Source organism: Lactuca sativa, chromosome 6, assembly GCF_002870075.4.
Source record: "Lactuca sativa cultivar Salinas chromosome 6, Lsat_Salinas_v11, whole genome shotgun sequence".
NCBI lineage: Eukaryota > Viridiplantae > Streptophyta > Magnoliopsida > Asterales > Asteraceae > Lactuca > Lactuca sativa.
This window is the reverse complement of record NC_056628.2, coordinates 39,434,748-39,437,555: the sequence shown is the minus strand read 5'-3', so window position 1 is coordinate 39,437,555 and position 2,808 is coordinate 39,434,748. Positions and strand designations below refer to the sequence as shown.

Genomic DNA, 2,808 nt, shown 5'->3' with positions numbered 1-2,808 from the left:
GAACTGGAACCCGATGGAACCGGTTGGGTTGGGACCGATACTATAATTTCGTCAATTTTTGGAAATGGGACCCGGTAAGAACCGGTCGCTGGAACTGGCCCAAAATCGGGAACCGGACCGGATAACTCACTCAAATTTTGAAAGTTGCATAACTCACTCAATTTAACCTTTTTGACATGAATTTTTTTTTCCTACATGTAGATTATGATTTGTAGTTAAGTTTAGACTATAAAATGCTTGATTTGGTTGAATATTGAATAAGTTACAAACCCCACAAGGAAGGGTGTCAAATCAGAATTTTTTTTATGTTTCAGCAATTAAATGTAATCTAACTTTGTTGTTCAAATGTGCATAACTCACTCAATTTAACTTGTTTTGATCTGAATATTTTTCCTACATGTAGATTAGGATTTGTAGTTAAGTTTAGACTATAAAAACGTATGATTTGATTAAAAATTGAATGAGTTACGAGCCCCGCAAGAAAGGATGTCAAATCAGAATTTTTTTATGTTTCAGCAATTAAATGTAATCTAACTTTGTTGTTCAAATGTGCATAACTCACTCAATTTAACTTGTTTTTGACCTCAATCTTTTTCCTACATGTATTAGGATTTGTAATTAAGTTTAGACTATAAAACACTTGATTTGGTTAAAAATTGAATGAGTTACAAGCCCCGCAAGAAGGGTGTCAAATCAAAAAAAATTTATGTTACAACAATTAAACGTAATCTGACTTTGTTGTTCAAATGTACATAACTCACTCAATTTAAGTTTTTTTTTATTTGAATCTTTTTCCTACACTTAGTCTAGGTTTTTTAGTTAAGTTTAGACTATAAAAACTTTTGATTTGGTTAAAAGTTGAATGAGCTACAAGCCCTACAAAAAAACATGTCAAATCAGACCGATTCCAAAATCGAAAACCCGACAAAAACCGGACCCCACCAAAACCGATAAAACCACCGGGCCGGTTCAATTTTTGATTTTGGCCGAAACCGATTCCCAAATCATGCCCGGGTTGGACCGGTTCCGACCGGTTCGGTCTGTTTCCTCATGCATAAAGGGAACCCACCCATGCTACCGGGTGCAACATAATATCCTTTGAGGTTCTTTTCTAAATAGATTTGACGAATATCCCAACAAAAATAGATAACCCCTAACCATGTTGGCGTGTTGGCTGTTACATCCGTACAAATAGGGCGAATCTCTTTACAAATAGAGTGATACGTGAGCTACAGTGTTATCTTCTCCCCTATAGTCGCTCTTCTCTTTTTCCGTTTCTCTATAATGGCGATGAACCTCGAAATTGAATCCTATCATTCCTATGGGGGGAATCATAACGTTGCTGAATACGCAGTGATTATCGACGGCGTGGTATTTGAAACCTGGGTCACATCTTGTCCACACAAGGTACAAAAATGGATCAGAGGAATCGAGAACTGGAACCATCACCGGCTCCACCGCCTGATCGTTGGTCTCGATACTGAATGGCGTCCGAACACCGTTCGTGGACAAGAAAACCCCGTCGCTATTCTCCAGTTGTGTGTTAGCAGAAGCTGTCTCATATACGAATTCCATAGAGGTGAGAAAATCCCTGACGAGTTGATAAATTTTCTGAAAAATCCTAGTTACACATTACGACAAGCAGAAGCTGTATAGGGATTACGCTCTGGAAGTGGGGAAAACTGCGGATCTGCGTGAAAGGGCTGCGCATGAGTTGACAGATGCTGATCTTCGGAGCGCTGGATTGAAGAAACTCGCGAAGGTGATTCTGGGTAAGGATGTTGGTAACGAGGAGCTAATGAAGGTGAGAATGAGTGATTGGGACAATAGCCATCTCTCTAATGATCAAGTTTTGTATGCATGTCTTGATGCTTATCTTGCTTTTGCGATTGGGAGGCAACTGGAGTCGTGGTATGATTAGTTTTTGTTTGTGAATCAGGGCTTTTTGCTGGCTGTTCTTGTTTAGTTCTTATGAAAACTTCAAACATAAGCTAGAAGGATCTTATTTTAGTAGAATTTGTAGATCAAATCGATATGACATGCATTTTTCATTCATGATGATTGATGCATGTGTTCCCAATATCCATCGTTTGGAGAATCATGAAATTTTCTTTTGAATTTACATTATCGCAATATCAATCGTTTGGTGGAAAATCATGAGTTTTTTACCCTTTTCTTGCACCATAGTGGCTCTTCGTTAAGAATACCATATCTTCACATCCTTGATTACACTTGTTCAAAAATCGTCACTTTTCTCCCTCCCTTTGTTGTAAGATATATTTTCAGGTATCTATGAAAAAATTGAGAAGGTGGAGGTATTGGTTTATTATTCATTCCTAAAAAATGTCATCATTTCGGCTTATTTTGTTGGGTTTTATCTTTGGTGATCATCATAGGTTTTGTATCTCTTTTAAAAGGTAAAACCTCTCCAAGGTGCAAACCACATCTATATAGAAAAGATGTCGACTACTAAACATATGCATTATGCAAAAAAAGACTAAGACTAAATACTATTTTTAAAATTTTGCAGATTGCAATTTCGAAACTCCATCTTTGCAATCTTCTCGTAAAAAATCACTTACATTTTTAAAAAAAATTATGGTGTAACATGTTCAAGTCCATCTCCAACTCTGGTTCACGCATAATATATATACACAAAAATATTGGTGTCACTATTCATTAAGACCAAACAATGGGTTAATTTTGCAAACCTCAAAGTTGATAAACCATATTCACAATGAGAGCACAATTACAGAAAAAGAATAATGAACTAGGACACTTGATTCCAATTCTTAACCATATTACATG

The 2,808-nt window shown here is 36.6% G+C and overlaps 1 protein-coding gene across 1 annotated transcript; it reads left to right on the top strand.

Annotated features, from left to right (window-relative positions):
- The first annotated feature begins 1,284 nt into the window (after positions 1-1,284).
- LOC111894199 (uncharacterized) lies at positions 1,285-1,921 on the top strand. Its single transcript, XM_052764887.1, has 2 exons — positions 1,285-1,579; positions 1,626-1,921. Exons 1-2 carry the CDS (start codon positions 1,285-1,287, stop codon positions 1,919-1,921), a joined length of 591 nt encoding a protein of 196 aa, XP_052620847.1.
- The last annotated feature ends 887 nt before the right edge of the window (positions 1,922-2,808 follow it).

Bases quoted from the DNA above. Each gene is read 5' to 3' on its own strand.
- LOC111894199 (XM_052764887.1), top strand. From the start codon at position 1,285: ATGGCGATGAACCTCGAAATTGAATCCTATCATTCCTATGGGGGGAAT. The intron at 1,580-1,625 runs GTGAGAAAATCC...GAAAAATCCTAG, and splicing joins CATATACGAATTCCATAGAG to TTACACATTACGACAAGCAG.